Source organism: Apteryx rowi, unplaced genomic scaffold (assembly GCF_003343035.1).
Source record: "Apteryx rowi isolate R43461 unplaced genomic scaffold, aptRow1 scaffold_90, whole genome shotgun sequence".
NCBI lineage: Eukaryota > Metazoa > Chordata > Aves > Apterygiformes > Apterygidae > Apteryx > Apteryx rowi.
The window spans coordinates 1,894,199-1,913,222 of NW_020451205.1; the positions used below are offsets into that span (position 1 = coordinate 1,894,199).

General features: G+C 43.8%; 1 protein-coding gene across 1 annotated transcript in view; it reads right to left on the reverse strand.

Moving 5' to 3' along the window:
* HTR4 (5-hydroxytryptamine receptor 4) overlaps window positions 1–17,980 on the reverse strand; it is an 83,888-nt gene extending 65,908 nt beyond the window's left edge. The window contains exons 1-3 of the mRNA XM_026091364.1: window positions 17,955–17,980; window positions 11,930–12,055; window positions 9,167–9,367 (exon numbers count right to left, since the gene is read on the reverse strand). Of these exons, the coding sequence (XP_025947149.1) occupies window positions 9,167–9,367; window positions 11,930–12,055; window positions 17,955–17,980 (353 nt within the window). The remainder of the gene's footprint in view (window positions 1–9,166; window positions 9,368–11,929; window positions 12,056–17,954) is intronic.
* Between the last annotated feature and the right edge of the window lie 1,044 nt (window positions 17,981–19,024).

A 19,024-nucleotide genomic window follows, 5' to 3' on the forward strand; every position in this document is an offset into this window, starting at 1 on the left:
CTAACAAAATCAAATTCTTATTAGAAAAACAATGGCCTGCTGGTGTTGAGATAATTACCCAGAGAAAAATGTTAAAGAGAACAGTTAATTGGAACTGGATAAATTTAGCTAGTAATACAAACAAACATATGTTGCCAAATGGAGATAGAAGATTCCTTCATGGTACCTATGTGGGTTGGTGCGTGTGTGKGGGGGGCTTATTGGCAGCAACAGTGGCAAAATAAATTACCATATTTCTAGAGGGCTTGTAAAGATTAATAAAGGACAGTGCTTCCCTCAGGCTGTGCCATGACCATCTGCTCTGTTATTTTTCTTATGACTCTCAGACCTGAAGTCTGCAAATCCTGTGTTAGTTTTCTTGCTGAGAAGTGGCACAGAGCAGAATGCTGACACGAACTGTTCTACCACTGCGTGTCATGTCTCAGCCTTGGGACAGGGTCTCAGTTTATCCTTGCTCAGCTCCCTTTCCCTGCTGGTGCTGTGCTGCACTATTTAAGCAAGTGGGTACTGTAGCAGACAAGATATCTTTTTAGCTGAAAAGGGTACAGGGGATTTATGGCCTCGTGCAAAATGAAAGCTGGAATTTGTGTCATATAATCAGATTGCTGAGTGCTTAATCATTACTGACTGATAGATATTTAAACCTAATAAGTCTCTCCACTAATAACACTTCCCCTGCTAGCCAGCTACCAGATGTTTCGCAAAGCACCGTTGGACTCAGCTGCTTTCTCCCGGTCCTTGAGAAAAACAATATGTCCTGGCAGCTGGGAAAACAGGAGYTCCCGGCTTCTAGTCCCAGGGTGACAGAAGTGTCCTTCCTGGGCCAGCCATTTGATCTTCCTGTCCCTCAGCTTTGCCACCCATAAAACAGTGCAAAGACAAATGAAGAGAGAGAGCTGTATGATAGAGCATCTGAAAAAGCAGGGGAGCAGACACAGCGAGCAGGGAAACCTTGCCAATCCCGTGTCCCTGAGTGAATGCTCTCATATCCACGTTCCTGAAACAGTGAAAATCCACCTCGCTCAGAGAAAGGGACTCCTTACAGAAGGAATTCTGCTGCACAGTGCAGGGTTCTTGGATCGTTAGGAATTTTAAGGCTCTAAAACATCATTTGTCTCAAGGGATTGTGCTAATTTGATAGCTGAACAGTACATTAATGTTAATTAATGTTTGTAAATGGCACAATGAGCATCTGTCACTCTAGTGCTCCAACACTCTTTGGATGCATCTGCTTTGCTTTAGCCTTATTTAGCAATGATTATGTGGCTGTGTTTGAATTCTATTAAGATTAGTTTTGAATATACAAACACACAGCTAGGTCTGTTATGTTGCATGTTATATAGCAAATCTGCAAATGTTTTTAACACTGCAGGCAAACAGTATACCTAATGCCCATCAGAAGTATAGGCTTGGAGGGGAGCTTAGCTGGCTGCGATGCAGCTGAGGACAGAGGAAGACATGAATTAGTGCAGTGTGCCGAGAGACAGAGGTGCCTGAGGYGCGTTTTGCCAGCTCACAGCATGTGGTTCTTGCTTAACTCCTCCATTGTTTCACCTCCCTCTATAGCCGCTAAGAAACCAGCTGTTGGTCTTGCCAATTTGCGCCCAGTGAAATGTTTTGTGACCTCCTCCCTTAGCTGAGGAGAAAGAAAAGGGAATTTTATCACCCACATATGAAACCGGCACCACGTCCTCTGTGCTGGGGGGCTCCTTCTGGTGAGCATTCAAAGACCTCGGCTAGTTAGGATGCAGGGTCACCGCTTCTCCGTGCTCGCCCAGAGGGGAACGTCCCACCTGACGCTCAGGAACCACACCAATTCCACCACACTTCCTAGTCCGACTGGAAGTGTTGGCCTTCACCAAGAAAGCTGTACACATTTTGAACATCGACTGCCTGGGATGTCTCCCTCTCCCCGTCTGACTCCAGGATAGGTAAGCCAACAGTGCTTGCATTTAAGTAGGAGCAGCTGTTCGCAGAAATCTCTAGTCTGGACCACTCTTCATTCGAGTCTTCCTCAGCCCATGCCTACAAACACTTAGGACCTGTCTGTTTGTTTCTCTGTTTTTTCCCAACATTTTGAGACATAATTGCATTGCAAAACTCTGTCTTGGAAGAGAAAATTGCTATTCTTGACAGGTTAACAGTATTTGGAGACTCTATCACAGTTTCTTGCTCTACTTATATGCAGTACAATTTATTGCATAGACACAAAGAATGCATAGGTATGCATAAAACATGCAACAAATTAATAAATAATTTGAGGCTAAATATTTCTTTCATATTAGAATAGCAAAACAACGATGAAAAAGTGTAACCCAGTCACAGCAAAATTTGGATTCAGTGAGCCCTAAGGAAGCTCTGATTCCTTGTAAAAATATGTTTTGAGATGAGACTGAGAGTATCTCTAAGTCTGTGCAGTACTTTGCTCCCTGTGTCTGACTGGTAAGATCAGTTCTTCCAGTTCATCTGGTGATTTCTTGAGATTTTCTGAAGATCTTGCCAAATGCCTTTGAGAATTAAAGCCTGAATGTGTTTTTTTCAGAGGCAGTCATGAAAATCGATACAAGATATTATCAAATAAAGGTCTTTTCTTTCTGAAAATGTTGAACAGCATGACTTTCCAAACTGAATCCTGAGCATTGTACAACAACCCAGTTAAAACAACAACAACAACAACAACAACAACAACAACAACAACAACAACAACAAGATGTATGTCCTGAAATAAAACAGAAGGCAGGAGATGTATGAATCACAGAAAAAACACAAGCTAGAAAAATCATTCTCCCCCCTAAAGTCTGAATGAACAGAAGGGCAACAGCTAGCACAAATGAAATAAAGTACTGTGAAAGAAGCAGTGCTGTCAAGTGCTGCTTAAAACAAAATAGGCTCAGTGAGATGCCAGGACATAGTCTGTGCTCCTCCAAAACCCACTTGTCAGGACTGGTGAAGCAGTAGTGATAAAGAGAGGCTAGATGATGGGCTGAGTCATCCCGCCCTGGACAGAAACCCCAGCATTTATGTACCTGCTGTTATCTTCTCAGGGCTATCCACCGCTATTTCCCCACCTACTCTGTGCTCTAACCACTGCTTGGGAGTCCTCACTGGGGATAAAAGCAACCTCAGAGCAAACAAAAACTTGCTAGAGATTCAAGCTTCTGCCAACAGCCTTTAAAGCTTAGCTGTGGGGACTTGCAGATGAGAGAGAAAAAGAAAGACTTGTTGCTTTTATTCACATCAGAGTGAGCTGACCTGAAAAGCTGCTTGGAGATGACTGCAGAATACTGCAAAAATCAAACTATCTGGAAGCCTTTTCAAATCTCAATATTTGCACAGGTGGGTGACAGGTAAGCTCAGAAAGCCTGTAGTCCAAGTCCCAAAAGAAAACTTTAGCATGGCAGTTAGAAATTAGGTGACTTTTCTAGCCCGTTAAATCCCTTCTATTAAGGGTATGTGTTGGGTACGCTGCTCATCTGGATTACAGACTAGTTACTCTGCCAAGTCATTAATCACTGTTAGACTGTGCTGTCAGGTACCTACATTTTATTTAATCTGCACCAGGAACAACACAACATTTTGAGTTCAGTTTGAAAAGGGAAGAGGATTTAAAGAATTCTCAAAAGGCTTAAGAAATAGGTGGAATTTAGACAATTTTTGTACTCTTTCTTAATCTATTAAAATGTAACTGAGGTTTGATATTTCACTTTTCATCTCTATCACAGAAGCAAAGGTTGATATGATCTCCTTGCCCTTCTCATGGGGTGACCACAGATCAAAACACACCTGGAAGTGTCGCTCCCAGCACAGTCACAGCAAGGGGGTGGCACATTCAAAAGGAGAAAAAGGTGGATTTAAAAGGTGTTTTTTAGCCTTCTTTTTATATGAAAAATGGACCTATTATTTTGTATCCACCTCTCCACCCAAGCTGTTAAAAGTCCCCTTTGTCCTACTGGCAGAGGAGGTTTGAAACAAGTGACAAGTTCATGGTAGGAGAAGTGAATTAATCTCTATGAAAAGGACACAGAGAGTGAAGTGGGACTGCCGCTAGCTCCAGGTGAGCTGAAGCAGGACACAGCACAGGTGGAATATGCCTCTGGGCTGCATCCTTAGGGACATGGTAAGGGCCAAAATCAAGCTGTCTGTATTCTCCCTGTCTYCTTCCAACCAAATGCCTCCTCTGAGAGATGGAGGGAAAGGTCTTATGTTTCATTTTCATCAGAAAATGGTTTATTAAATAGGTACAATAAGAAAATTTCTTAACTTCCATGGTCTTAGTGAATGTTTAGACATGACAGTATTCTGGGTAGGTGAGAGATATCAGGGTTTTCCATCTGCCATCATCATGGTCTGCTACTTGTGTGATGGAAAGCAATTGCCTTCATACAAGACGTCTTCTAATTTATTGAAGGCTGGCAGACCATACCAGTGAGTCAACACTGCACAAATGTAAAGTAATATATGCAATGGTAATTCAGGAAGAAAGAAAGTCGTCTTTAACAAATTTTCGAGGACATGAAAGTGACCACAAAGCAGCACAGAAATTCCTAGTCAGGTTAGGAGTGTTTCTGTGCTCAGGGACTTTGTCCAGCTGGATGTTAAATGACTTCAGTGATGGCTACAGCACCCTACTAGTGTCCCAGTCAGTTGTATTCAGTTAAATCCCCTCAATCAATCAAACAGAGGAAGAAATACAGCTCTAAGAAAGGAAGATGGCTAGGGACTGACTCACCTCCATAACGTTTTCATTTATACAGTTCAGGACAGCTCAAAACCACCTCAGTAAAGGCATATATGTGGTCACAGAAGGTACTGATGTCTTTCTACTGTGCTGAGTAAGCAAAATTCAGGTACAGCCCTCCAGGCCCCACTGGTAGGTGGTGAACACTGGTGATTTTTGCCTCCTCCTCGCACTAGCAGAGAAGGTGGCTACCTATACACACGTGCAACTGTTCAGCAACATAAAGGACTTTGGTCAGACTCACACTGTACATACCTAACATGAGTACCCATTAAATGTATTGGAGACCTGGATCAAGCGGCCCAGGATAAGAGCCACTCTGAATATTTCATTGCTTCTGTGAATATCAGTGCTAAAGAAGACACCTTCACCTCTCTCAAGCCCCACAGTGGCTAGTCTGAATATGGCATTTGGTCCTGGGAGGAGCCAAGAGTCCATCATCTAGGGACTGAGATCATATTTAGACTGAAACGTCTGATCAAGCAGAAAGTGATGAAAGGCACACAGTTGGTTCAGGATTCTCCTTTTCACATGAGACAGAGATCTTTGGCTTTCTCTTTTAGCTGACACTCGCTGTCAGCAAACACAGGCATAATTGTGGCTTCTTGTCCTGGGAGAAATAATGCATCTTTTGAAAACTACAGGATGAAATCCTGGCTTTTTTCATGTCAGTGGCAAAACTCCCATTGACTACCCATGAAGTCAAAATAACACCCTAGGCTAACTTCTACAGCAAGATGTAATGGCAAGGTGAGGTGTATACACCCTGCAGAGATTAGAGGAAGAGAAAGTTTCTATGGCAAATTCAAGTGCCTTTGGAGAGCAGCAGCCTCCCTCAGGGACATTTCTTTTAGTGCTCTGGTAATGGTGTTGTCTGTGGCGGTCATTGCTCTAACAAGCACTTAAGAAAGCCATTTTGAGAAGAGAAACAAGGAAATCACAATACCAGGGAATTACCTAAAATTCAGATCAGCTCTGCAGCTACTCTGCAGCAGCAGCATTCTTTAACTCGAAAGCACCAAGCAAAGGATATATGCTGCAATAATCGTCTGTGTCAGGCTGCATTCAGTCATCGGCTTAGAGAACTTTTTCCCTTGCTCTGCTTCAAAACAAACAACAGCACATGTATGGAAAACACATGAGAAAGAGAAAGAGCATTTGTGTTTCCTGAGATAATTACCTGACATCTCATCAATTCAGGTATGTCAGCTGTCAAAAACTGCTGCTGTGTTTTTGTGTCCCAGCCAGCACTATGCTGCTTCATCATTCCGGAATTTGCACAGGTCTTCAGCACACTTATGGTTCATTAATGAATTCATCCCGTGTTTCTTTGCAAACAATTTTACTGCTGTTCAGTCTAATATTAAATATTCTGGGATTTCTTGAAGCTCTGCAGTGCAGATCAGGTTCTAACTGTCAGTGCATTCATGAGGAGAAAGTTTACAGGCATTTTCTAATGACTTTTTTTCTGTGATCCATTCACCTAACGTGATCTCCCGCTCCTGGGACCTTCAAATTCCATGCCTTAAGCGGGTGATTTCTTTCAATCAATTTGGCACCCAAATCAGTGTTGTGTTTTGTTTTGTTTTGTTTTAGCCTGTGTGTGTGGGTGGGTGTCTATTCTTCCTTGTACTTTACAGGATTTTTTTCAGTCCTGAAGAAATAGGAAGAATGTTTGTGCACAAGCAACAGGTTTAAACACAGACTTAGTAAGTGGAAATCTTCAAAACCAGGATAATTTTATCCCAGAAGCCCGAGCTGCTGCCTGGCTGTTCAAGTGGAGCAATGCTGACACGGGACTCATTCAGGCAAAGCGCCCGTTCCCTTCGGGTCCCAGCCCGGTCTGGTGCTGGGTCCCATGCTGGGGCAGGCCCTTACGGGGTGAAGCAGCTCTCTCAGACTTGTGCTGTGCCTTTCCCAAGACTAATGCACTGGCCTTCCTCAGGGCTCACGGGAAGCAAGCTTACTGGCTGAGTCTCCCCCAAAACACAGTTACAGCTCTGGTTTCTTTTAAGACAGCCTATGTAATGTTGGATAGTTTCACTTTTCATCTCTAGCACAGAAGCGAAGGATGAAATAATCTCCTTGCCCTTCTCAGGGAGTGACCACAGATCAAAACACCTGGAAGTACTGCTCCCAGCACAGTCACAGCAAGGGGGTGGTGACCCCCATATCCCCGATATCCACTCCTTTTCTATGTAACAGTCCAGTGATTAAAGCATTGGCCTGGGATGGGGGAATTCAGAGTTCAGCTCCGCAGTCTCAGCTCCCCATTTCCCTTTGCCCAAGAAATGGGGAAGTAATCAAGGCATTACTCTAGGCAGCGACACGCACCCCTTTGCTATGGCAGCTCTGTGTCTGGCAGAGATAATCCAAGTCACCCAGGGTCAGAGGATGAAAGATCATGGGAGGGGAAGCAGATCTGGAGTTGAGCACTTAGGGACCAGCGCTGTCAGGGACTGTCCAGGTCCACATGCTGCTCAGCATGTTTCATTTAATAAAGAATAACCTTACCAATCTCATTCTAGGTTTTTCTGCTATTTTTTCCATTTTCAATTCATTCTAATGAGCTGGGTATGCACAGACTCTGCCTCAGGTCTGTTTAGAAAACAAAAATCTTCCTGTATAAAACTGTCATCTCTGTTCTGCATCCCTAAAACATTAACTTTGAGCGATGCATTTTGATAGCAATAGAATCAAGACCAGCTTCAACACCTCTGCTGTGATACTGGCAGCAGGGAGAGAAACGCTCGCCGCTACCCCCAGCTACCRCCAGCCTCCGCATCCAGGAGGGAGCTGGACCCACAGGTCAGGCTGTCCCACAGCAGAAACCACATTGGAGCAGCTCTCTGCACCTGACAAGGATCGGGGTCGAGGGCTGGGGAGGAAATGGTATCTTCCCTTCATGTTCCCTTGTCTACAAAATCCTCCTGTGCTTAATTAAGAGCGTGGAGAATCTAACTAACTCCAACATTTTATATAACGATTCTACTTCCAGTGCACAATGCCTAACATCTGCTTTACTGATAATTGGCTCAAAGTGGCAATTGGTCAATGCTTTTAAGATAATGAGTTTCCTATTCATGTTCCAGCCATATAAACTTCCAGATAACAAAACACGCTGTAGCCATCACCCACCAGCTTCTCTCTGGATRCACTGTTATCTTTGGTGGTGGCCCTGTGTCCCACAACAAAGGAGTTCTGCCAGTCGACGGAGAATTTAATCAAGTATCTTTTGAAGTCTGGCTGGGTACAGAATCTTTGAATGAAAGATGCTATTTAAATATCTGTTGTCAAGACGATGAGAATGATTATGGTTATTTTAGCCATGTTAGTTATACTAAGTAATAGTATTTTTAAAGGTATCAAAAACTCTCCACAGAACTCAACTGAAGGCTCTAAATATTGCTTATTAGTATAACTGTTCAAAATGTTTTCCTCTAAGTATTTTTGCAGTGAAAAACGGTTGTTATTCTGTAAGGTTTTTTTAAAGCAAAATATAGTTAAAGTTGAAGAGTTCTGCAGTTTGCCCTGAAAAAGTGCAAATAAAAAATAAAACAAAATTGTTTGCCATAAATTCTTTAGGATTTTGGCTTCATTTTAATTTTGCAAAAAAAGTTTAAAAGAGAAGAAAAATGTTTAAATCTCCCACAAAGCCTATTCACCTTTTTCACCACCTCTACTTACCTCCTTATTAGCCTTCACCAGGGTAGACATATAAATGGATGTCTTAGAAAAACAGCCTCTAAAATTTGGGGGGTTGCTGTTCATATTTTTCTCTGTGTAACCTATTAATATATGTCAAAATGTATCTTTTAGTAATATTAGTTTTCATCTGGATGTGTGGCTGCTAACAACAGGAAGAGCAGTTCTGATAGCACTTGTAAGATATATCCAATATTTTGGAGAAGAGAAAGCCAGACAATTTAGTGTCTCAGTACCTGGGGTATGGCATAGCACATCGAGCCGTTCACCAGTCAAGTCTTCTCTCCAGCCACTCACAGTGAGTAATACCTGACTTTTTCAAGGTGGACAGCTCTTCTGCTAAAATAGTTTCCTGTGCCTGATGCATCTCTTTCTGTGACAGTTGTGATCTTTTCTGTGGATTCATGTTTCAGCATGTCTTTTCTTTATTTTGAAGAAGAAACTGTGCCACATCTGATCAATAATGCAAACAGAACTGGGCCAGTTTGAGAATCTGGCTCACTCTATCAATATAAATCCCATTCTTTTCAAAGTCTTCCCACACTGACGAGACTTCAGAGACCTCCCTCAAAAAACAGCTACTAAGAGAGGTTTATTGCTGTACAGAAGCCAGCAGGTTCATATTTGCCCTTCAGCTACTGTTGATAAGCAACAACACTGAAGAAACTTAAAGCAAATTATTATACTATTATACTATTATTTTCTATGTTCTTCTATTCATACCTGTCCAGTGAAATGCAGCACAGATGAAGGATTGATGCTGTGGTGAGCAAAACATCTAGAGATGTTCGGACCAGGCAGAACATCTCTCCATAGATCCAGTTGTCCTGAACCAACTCAATGGCTCCAAATGGCATCACCAGTACTGATACCAGCAGGTCCGCAAAGGCAAGTGAAACAATGAAATAATTGGTCTTGATTTTCCTGCAAGACAGATAATAAAATTATGGTGGAACAGTTTCAAAGCAACATCCTCTATATGTGGACAGAGATTTATGCCTGTGATTGGGTCTAATTCACTCTATCACACTATAAAGTCCTCTCTAATGTACTCCTCACTTTACATAGTCACCCCAAGCTCATTCCTAGTTTGAGAGCCAAACATCCACTGTGTTCACTGCATAAATGCATCTCTCTGCTCACACAGGAGGGGCAATAGGTGCTCACAGGCCTTGGCATCAGCAAAGTGGTACTTTGGCCATTTAGCTCCTGACTGGCTCAGCCTCACAGCTTGCATTTTCAAAGATGGACAACAGAAGTTCAGATACAAATTYATCATGAAAGCAGGCCCTCAGAGAGTTCCTTCTCCCATGCAAATTGGGGTTAAATCTGTTGAGAAAACGCAGGTGTTTTCCTTGCACACTGCACCGTGCTTGGAGGCCATGTATGTCCTACTAGTGCTCCATCGATGGAAATGGCAGACTACATCTCCTTCAAGCCATCCTCTTCCAAAAGGGTGGCAAAGGATGAAGGATCATCCTTTGTCTCCAGGAGTAAGAGAGCCTCAAACATACCCCCTTCCTCTTTTTTTCATTGTGCTAAGTTGTGATTCTCTCAGCAGTCTCTAGCAATTAGCAACAGATTTCAATTTACAGGCAAGAAAGGTCACTGTGGTTCTAGAGAAACCTTCTTCACTTACAGCCAAAGGGCAATATTGGGTCTATGTGGTAAAGGACTAAGTTTTCCCAGATTTCTGGGGATGGGTCAACACCTATAATACCTGTGGTGAAGGCCTAGGCAGTCAGATACAAGTGTAGTGATGGGAGATAAGTCAGGGGATGCTCTAAATGAGTGTGGGAGACAACTGAAAAAGTGAATTTTCCTACAGAACATTTTGCAGGGCTCCCTGTGCAACATGCAGCCTATTTAAAGCTCCTTTGCTGGTGTCAGAAATAGCTCAAAACCTGATGGTTAGATGGGAAAGCAGGTTCCCACGTGCTGATTCCAGGTTAGGAAATATCTGGCTAACAAACTCCTGCCCAATCACTGCACACATCTCATTAATCTTACTGTCTTACAGCCTTCACTGTTGTGCCAAAGCCCACACAAATAACTTGTATTTTTCTCTTTGTAACTGTGCTACTATTAGGTATACTGCAGCATAAGGAAATCAATAGGGTGTAATAAAACTTACTACCACCATGTTAATGATTACTCATTTTTCTTCAGTTTTTCTCTGAGTGACTATAGTTGAAAACAGACTGGTGATAAGCCAAAATGTGCTCCTTGGCAGTGCTGTGTGGAGGTGCAGGACTGGGAAGCAGCCAGGGCTACTGGTGAAGGTCAAAAAGCAGTGGGAGTACTGGTATGGGATGGATCAGAAGAAACCTGAGCACTGAGGTCCATGTGCAATTGCTGGGGGACACACAACTGTCCAAAGGGATTTTGGTCTGTCCTAAGGCAAGACCACACTTCCCCCATGGCTCCAGGAGCACTTGCCTCCACTGCGCAGTATGGTCCCGTGCAGCAGTGCCAAAGCTAGCCCCAGAACAGGAGCAGGATTAGCCACAGAGGCAGGACTTGGCTTGCATACTATGCCTTTCCCTTTATACTGTTCCAGGGTCCCAGGTTAGCCTCTCCACACCAGGCTGTACTGTGTTTGCTAGACTCACCTGGGCTAGATCATAAGGAGCTGGTGCCTCTGACGGTGCCCCACTGGCCCATTGCTGCCCTGCATGCTGGGATGCAGATGCAGCCCATTGCCTTCTCATCGCAGGCCTTTGGGATGCACTGGAGGTGTCRTGGAGAGTTTGGGGTGGAGGAGGAGGATTTTATTTTAACTTGTAGATTGAGAAAATCCTTCCAGAAAACACTGAGAAGACTCTAGACTGAAGCTATAATTTTAACTTGGAGAGCACTTTTTAAATCATAACACTAAAATAAAATTAAATCCATTAAAAATCCCACACAGAATACGTCTGAAGGCTGTTGAATATCTCACTCTGCTCCTGAGGCTTGTCTGACAAATCCCACAGTTAGCAGCAACCCCCTGAGACAGGAATTTTGCTCATGACCCCCTGGAAGTCACTGGGAACAACTGCTAAGCTGTGGCAGTGGGACATACTAATTGTAACAGGCTCTTGATCTGTGTGTTTTACTGATGGGCTTATTAGAGAGGCAATTTGAAACAGCAAAGGAAAAGGGACAGGGGCCAACCTGCTTCTCCACAGAATCCCTGCTTGGCTCTATTTTTCACTATTTATCTTTTTTTGACCTTGGAAGTGCTAAAAATGTAGAGAATGGATACTGAAATGATCACACTCCCGTAGTATAAATCTGAATCCAGATGAATTGAGAACAGTGAGAAAGTCTGGCGGTGCCATGACGCTAGCAGCTGCAGAGGACAGAGGAGAGGGACCGCTCTCCCTCGCAGCAGTGTACGTTCTCAGCCGCATGCAGGGGGTGTTTTGCAGGGCAGTTTGTGGGGTCTCGCCTCTGTAAGTCCCTGCTGTGGGAAAGGACGGGGCCAGGCTGCGGGGGGCTCACCTGAGCTGCCTGTCCCTGCACACAGCCACCATCACCAGCAGGTTCCCCAGGATGGCCATGAGTATAACCGCTGAGATAAAGGTGAGCAGCGCGATCTTCTCCGCTACGCCGAAGCCCTCACTCGAACTGGGGAGCAGAAAAAAGAAAATGCAACGGGGTCTGGAAGGGAACTGCCAGCTGCAACCGCAGCGCAAAGGACATCATGCAGGCRCGCATGTTCATGCATGCGCAACAGCAACGTCCTCCATCCCATCCCAGTGAGAAAGAGTCCCCACCAAAATCTTCAGCAGCATTTAACAGTGCATATTTCACATTTAAGGGAAAAGCTGTGAGAGCTGTATCCGTCACCAGAAAGGCTCCGCATGGAGAATATCTGCAATATCTGTGACAGCCCATGTTGCCCCACTGGTGGATAAACTGATGAATACAGAGAAGGAGCTCATTTTAGAGTGCTGAAGATAACAGGCGTGTGTTGTTTTCTGAAAGTCCTTTCCACTTCAGTACCTCTGGATGAAAATGTTTTCATTCACTTTTCACTCCAATAAATAATGGTATTTTCTATACAGGAATATTTTGGTTTTCTTTTCTTTTTTTCTGTATAATCTTTTCCTTTTTTCCCTCTTCCCTTCACTCTGTGCCACAGAATAAGAGGTAGTGTGACATTTTTTTTCTTCTTTTCTACTTAGTAATTTTTTCAGCATTGGACAAAGCAAAAGAAAAAAAAATTAAAAGGAAATAACCAGTCTCCCCCTACCACAACATTAATAATTTCTCTCAGTTAATGAGGACAAAAAAGAAAAAGGGAGAATAACATGAAAATACAATATTTTAAGTTTGCGTTTCCAAAAATATTTTGTTAAATGTTATGAAAAAAACTTTTTCCATTTTGGAGACTGCAAAACAGGAAGGCAATAAATAGCATGCAATAAACAGCACTCTATTTCTCATAAAATTGGTTTTACTGTGAAAATTTTTTGAGCAATTTTTCCTTTTAGGCTATTTCAAATTATGTATCCACAGCAAAAGACATCCCAAACTTTCACCCGCTTGTGTAACTTCAAGTATTACATTAGACAGGTGAGAATGGGTGTTTGTTCATATTACCAAGTGTGGCTAGAGATAAACTGACATTAAGAGCAGCACTTGACACAGGGAAATTTCTTCACAGTATATGGAGCTGGTATTCAGCAGCCAGGATTAATGTGAGATTGTTCAGGTAATTGAAACATTGACCTGTTATTCTGTTTTAGTCTCATTTGTTTGTTTGACTTCCTCCAGGGTAATTTTTTATTTACTAAATGCATTCCAGATTGTTACACTTTAGCTCATTGAATTCTCTTGATTTTGGCAAAAGCTAGAAAAGATTAGAAACTCTGCAGAAGTTCTGACACTGATACCTGTACCATTTTAATAAGCTTCTAATGACTGACTTCCCTCTAAACTTGCATTGCAGAACATCCATTTTTATACCTAAAAGGGATGTCACTTTGAGTATGACCTTCCTGTGTGCTGCCAGTTGCATTAGTGGATCAGGGTTGAGCCTGCTGAGGTTCTGCACGGYGGTGAGAGGGCAACTGGCCTGTTCATGTTGAGCATCAACAGTGTCTTAGGAGTTCCTTGATTTTTAATGTTTTACAAAGTGCATCCAACATTGCTGTGTAGATTCACCCAGATGGGTGAGGATGCTCACAAACGAATAAGGAAAAGGAAAGGAGACGCTTTGGCCTCACAGTCATTCCACAGAAACATAAGGTGCCAGGCAGATATACGCAGGTTCAAAAGCAAGTGCAATTAGGCTATAAGACAGAGGCAACTGCATATCCTAGCTTCACAAATCTATGTGTGTATGCCACGTACAGTGCTTTCTCCCCCGTGAGAGCACACACACATAATTCCACATAATTTCATCTGTTCAAACCAGGAGTGTCAAAAATTTCACGCAGAGTGGACAAGGGGGTGTATCCCATGTACCTGCAGGATTTTCTGGCAAAGGTCCTTGAGCTTTGTCAGCCACATATCCCTCTGGAAGTGGCTTGTTGGGAATACTGCCTGCGTACCAGGAGAGGGGGTACATGCGGCTGAGGGCAAAAGGTGCCCAGTGAGGAAGCAGGCTTTGTCTTGCATTAAATTGAATGGTCCAGCAGAGATGGCAAAGGCACGACTTCTTCTTTTACCCTAACGGTTTTCAGTGCTAACATCAATGGAGCCCCTCCTGCTTAACGGAGAAAGATTTCTGGTGCTATGTTGAAGAGGTCAGATGCAGCCATGGGTTTGCATTCAGCAAGACACTTACTTTTGTGCAAGCCAATTATGGATGCTGAGATAGGAGAAAGGCAAAGTCAAGAGTATGTTTTATTCAGCATCTGAAAGAGTTTGCACTTAATTAGAAGGAGCTGTCTACTGAGCTTAGCATGACTTCAATGAGGGCAATTAAGGCCCCAAGAAGCACCCACATGCCTTTTGAGCAGCTGGTAGCTCTGAGCAAATTCTTCTGTCCATTCAGGAATGTCAACAAGCCTCTGCCATAACTAAATGTGGGTTTCACGGTATTTATCGAGAGCTTTGCTTCCCATAGCCTTGGGTCATTAGTTCTTGGACAGCTACTGAAATGAGTGGGTTTTGTTTCTGCAGTTATTGCAATTATACTGACACTGCTGCCTGCAATTTTCCTACATTGGTCTAGTCACACTTTCTTGCATCTGATATAAGAAAAGCCACATCGATCAAAAGGGTCTGTCTCCTCCATCATTCTACCTCTGACAGTGGCCTGCAGGAAATGAAATGCCTGTGTGCATATACTAATACTTCCCTTGTATGCTCCCTCATCTTCCAAGGGTCTGTGACCCAGGGGTTTTGTTTTTAATAGCTCTTGGTGGATTCTTTTGGCTTCCCTCTCTCTGTTGTTTTTTGAATTCCCAGTACATCTCTGGGCAGCTTTCCTCCTAGGACTAGTAATAACATGCCAAATTCAAAACCAAGCAAATGACATCCGTTTCTGTACTCCTTGGTCACCAGTGGCCACTCCAAATTGCACATAAAGATTCTTTCCTCAAAATCAAAGGCAATTGGGACCTAATTCCTCATCCTGGCCCCAGAATCCCAAACTACTCTACAGAATCGGTCACTGGCCACATGGCTGGTCCTAGGAAAAGGTTGTCACTTCCCCCCTCCACAAATTCACTCCCTTGCTCTCCTGTCCATCTCCACTTACATCTGACCTGAACGATCTCCTTTCTTCCAGAAACAAAGTCCTTTTCCTCAGATACTGGGAGGCAGGAAGCTGGTGACACATGAATCTGTACTGCAGCAAAGCGCTTTGGAAAAGAATGAACAGCCGGGAGCCAGTCCCTTCCCATGTGCAGTATGCAGAACGGGAGGCACAAGGTAATTTTCGTCTATTGGAGCAGCACAGGCTGCTCTCGGCCCATTGTTTGCCCTCCTTGTGCAGCTGGCTCTTGCACAGCTGGGGAAGGTTAGGCACTTGCCAAGCATAAGTATTTTGAGCACAACTGATCGTTAGAGCCTTCATTAATAATGTTCATCAGCAGAAGAAGACCCCATGAAAATTAGGGGGAAAAGGAAAAGAAACAACTTCAAAGGCAGGTCTCAGCACCGGCCACCTAGCTGGGTCCATGGGGGGATGAAAAGCCCCCAGGAACTATGGGAGTGCCATGATCAAAGGCACCTTGATTATGGACCTGTAATTGCACCTGTCTAAATGGAGCTTTCATAACAGACTAACATCGCTCCATGACAGCATCTATGAAACAAAATGTCAAACTACACTGAATACCTCCAAACAAAAGATGTTCCTTTTCCTCCTGAGTGAGCATGGCAGCACATACATGCTGTCACAGGGGTAATGAGGATGATGATGGTTTAATTTATACAGAGCTAGGTAGAGAGTTAGATTTATATTTTGTCTTACCTAGCTTTGCCTCTCCTGCTTTTCCTAAACAATACTCCTCACCACGGTATTTGAGCACCTTGCATCTTCCTCTGCTCTGCAGCACGTACAGAGGGGGAGAGACACCTTCCCTGTTCCCAAGCCCTGCCAGGAGGGTATGAACTGGTTATGGTCCATGGATAGGGTTTGTTGCKGCACCATGGAGTGCCTTGGGAGGGAGATCTGTCAACCAAGCCAGCTGGGTCTTGTCTGGGGGTAGCTCTGTGGTTTTGAGGATGCCTGCTGAGAAATCACTGCTCCTCACCACCCCTTGGATGGGGTCTCTCGGACTGGCAGCCAAGCTGCCCAGTGAAATGCACTTGCTGTCAGGACACCCTGGGGTCTAATCCCACAGAGGGAGTTAAAGAGGAGTGAAGCATTTTGATTTGACCTGTCAAATCACAGAGCTGCTCTGCTCTTAAAGGCAAAATGGTTTTGCACTCAGACATGAAAGGTTCACAGTAATCAAGCCAACATGTAATAAACGCAAGGGTGAACTAAACTGTCTGCTCATCTTCCTGTTTGAGAAACCTAGACAAATATCAAGGCTACCACCTGCTATTGCCACGTGAAGGATGAGCCTCTTCCCAGGCACTGGAGCTCGAGGTAGGCATGGTAAGGCTCTTCACATCAGTTCTCCCTCACTAGTGCTGGATCATTTTTGTCAAGATTTACCCTCAGCTGCTCTTTACACAGCTGTGATAGCATCCAAATGCCAGGCTGGGTGATGTAACGTAGCGGTGGAAAGCTGGGCGTTTCCTGTGTGTTTCTGACTTTTTAGTCCACACTGTTCTTGTTGTAATTTGCACAGGTCGCTCTGCAGACCTGGGAAGAAGAGGGAGCTTGGGGGATGCCAGAGAAAAGGGCTCTGGAGGTGGAGAGGAATCATGATTTTCACTGCGCAGCTGGGACAGAAATAGCTGCAGACATCTCTATCCTCTTTATTGGCTGCAGGATTTTCTGCTGCCTTCTCTCACAGGCTGGGAAGAGAAGACTCTTACATCTGAGAAGAAGTTATAACTCTGAAGTCATCACTTGCCAAGTTTGGTCCTTTGGCGTGGGAGACTGACACTGAGTTTCAGCTGGGAGAGGACAGCCAGTTAGGCAAAGACACCCAGAGTGCAGGGTCATGTTTTTGGGTGGATGGGATATCTGTCTTGGCAAGGGAGGTGTTGGCAGTCTCCTTTTGTAAGACTCCCAGATGTTTTCCTCTCATTTTTGCTCAAGGGGAAGCACAGAGACCATAACAGGAAGTGAAAGTTTAGATTCTCTCCTTGTGCTTCTAGATACCTTCCTGTGTGAACAGGCTTCCTGGGCAAGAYGGAGACCTCCACCCCTCCCGAATCCCTCAGCTGCAAAGATCTGTGCTACTGAACAGTCACTAAAGGGAATTCCCCACTTCAGGTCTTTGGTGCACAGAGATTTTGAATTTCACTGGTCAAAACAATCTCTGAAAATGCCAAAGGAGAACAGCACTGAGCCACTTTTTGCAAGATGTTGCCCTGCTTGAAAACTGAGGGATGCTTCAGCAATAGATGGACACAGCCCTGCAAATCTCTAAAAGACACAGACTGAGAGATTTTGATCTACTGTGTTTAACAAGGAGGTGGCAAGCGGCATCATCAGCAGGAAACAGGAAAGTGTTTTAAGGCCACATTTCACAGATGAAGTAAACCAACAGGGTTGCCCTTAAGTTGGTAGCACTTTGGTCTACAACATATGCACTTGTCTGGCCACAACACAGGGCTCCAAATGAAGACAGGCAGGTCAGAAACATGCCCTAGCATGCGCATCTGTGCATTTGCTAATTTTGGAATAATAATGTGGGATAATAATTTTGGAAACATTTAAGAGAGCTTGGGAGATCTCTCCAGAGTTTTTCTTTCATGCCATGTTGCATTGCTCCACTGGGGAATGTCCAATAGACAGGTGCATCACTGGGGGTACAGGAAGCGTGTTCATTTGCATTATGCTTCTGTACATCTGCCTTTTGAATAGTCTATCATCAAGTAGGAATATTTGTTAATTATTCAGTCCCAGTAATTCAAAGTCGTTAATAATGAAAGAAGTGGATATTGCTGTAAATTAAAATCAATGGTTTGCATAACATCTTTGATCAAATCTGAATGCTTTAGCTTCCAAGCATGCTTCCCTGTTTAATAAAGCAGAGATTGATGGGTTTGCTATTATGAGGAAATAAGATTCAGACAGAATGATTGTTGGTTAGTAGGAATATAGAAATTACTTAAGGAAAAAGGTGAGAAGCTGATGAGGAATGAATGCTTAAAACGCACATGTGGAGGCATTTACAAGGCTTGTTTGTGCGGTCAATACTATTATAAAAAAAAGTGTAATTATTTTTTCAAGCTCAATTTCTACTTTCCTGTAAACACCTCAACTTTTCTAAATGACCTCAAGTGCTTTTGCATATTTTATGTAGCAATTAAACCACACAGATCAGTCATGTCAGTAAGACCAGGTACATTGCTCTTTGGGTTTTCCTTACGCATGTCACATCATGACTTCTTCGCCGTTGCAGTGGGATAAAATCGCTAATAAATAGTTCAGCACTTAGAGCGGCGTGGGCACTGCCCCGACACTCCTGGGTTTGGGCTGGGGGCAGGCRGGTGTGCAGCCAGGCTCTGGCCCCGTTGGGGAGCTCGGCAGAGCCCACTGGCGTGGACAGCGCGGGGTGCTCAGACCAGGAGAAGAYGAGAGGTGATACCTGTGAGGTTTATGCAGGAGCAAAAGAGAGAGAATGAGGGCAGAATAAAAAACCCTTCTCTTTGGGGTGTAGAGGAGAGCAGCTAATAAAAAGGACTCCTGGATAGCCAGAGAGACGCTTCCAAACTGGAGGGAATAACTGCTCACAGAGGTGTCCGGAGCATCCCAGAGATGTAGTAGGGTCCTTGATATGTACTTCATAACGAGGTGCACGTGTAATTCTCACTGAAGAGGACTAAAAGCTCAGGGGATGAGTTTTAACAGGCTGGCCTAGAAAAGAGTTTTCTTCTTGATTTAACAGTGACCTCAATGTGTACCGGGAATGTGTGGAGGAGTCGGTCCACTTCGTTTTAAACCAAGCCTTGGCTTTTCAGTCTGTTACTGCCGGTGACATGGTATTTCATGTAGGTCTTTAACCACAAACA